This window comes from Lipotes vexillifer, unplaced genomic scaffold (genome assembly GCF_000442215.2).
Source record: "Lipotes vexillifer unplaced genomic scaffold, Lipotes_vexillifer_v1.1 scaffold371, whole genome shotgun sequence".
Lineage (NCBI taxonomy): Eukaryota > Metazoa > Chordata > Mammalia > Artiodactyla > Lipotidae > Lipotes > Lipotes vexillifer.
The window spans coordinates 4,012,097-4,012,851 of NW_006786304.1; the positions used below are offsets into that span (position 1 = coordinate 4,012,097).

The 755-nt window shown below is 54.0% G+C and overlaps 1 protein-coding gene across 1 annotated transcript in view; it reads left to right on the forward strand.

Annotated features, from left to right (window-relative positions):
- Window positions 1-349: 349 nt before the first annotated feature.
- Window positions 350-755, forward strand: part of LOC103078385 (cytochrome P450 2F5-like) — a 40,323-nt gene continuing 39,917 nt past the window's right edge. Inside the window, 1 exon segment of the mRNA XM_082931126.1 lies at window positions 350-527. Within this exon segment, the coding sequence (XP_082787252.1) occupies window positions 350-527 (178 nt within the window).

Below are 755 nucleotides of genomic sequence, written 5' to 3' on the forward strand. Positions count from 1 at the left end.
TCTCACTCTGAGATCCCAAATCCAAAGCTCAGGGGCCCCCCCAAGCAAATATTCCAAAATCTTCAATTCTGGAACTTATCAACTGCCCTCCACAGCCTAGGGTAGTCCCTCCCGAGGGAACCACAAATTCCATATTGGGGCCCACTCTCTGTTAATCTGATCTGAGGTCCCCCGCCTCCTTCCTTGCTGGCTCTGTCCCAAGCTAGGTGGGGAGCATAGTGGGGGGTATAGCTGGGAGGTGAAATGAGACAATTATGTAATCAGGACCAAAGTCGGCCCTTCTCTCCCAGGTAGTATAAGAGCAAACCATCCCAGACATCACCAACTGACTGTCACCCCCAGTGCCACCATGCTGGCCTCAGGGCTGCTTCCTGCGGCTTTGCTGGCCTGTCTGACTATACTGGTCTGGATGTCTGTCTGGCAGTGGAGGAAGCTTGAGGGGAAACTGCCTCGTAGACCCACCCCTTTGCCCTTCGTAGGGAACTACCTGCAACTGAACACCAAGCAGATGTACAGCTCCTTCATGAAGGAGCCCCAAGGCAGAGAGACGGGTGGGATGGGACACGGGTGGTGGCCTGCCCAGTTTGGTTGGGGCTTTGTGGCTGGGAATCGACAATGTTGGACCAGAGTCATGGGAAAAGGAAAGGGGAGTTTTAAAGATTCAGTGTCAGGGTCCCGGCCAGGAAAGACCACATCTTGGGATGTCCAGCTCCTTGACCGTCAGAACCTGTAGGGGAAATCATCTCGGTATGTGA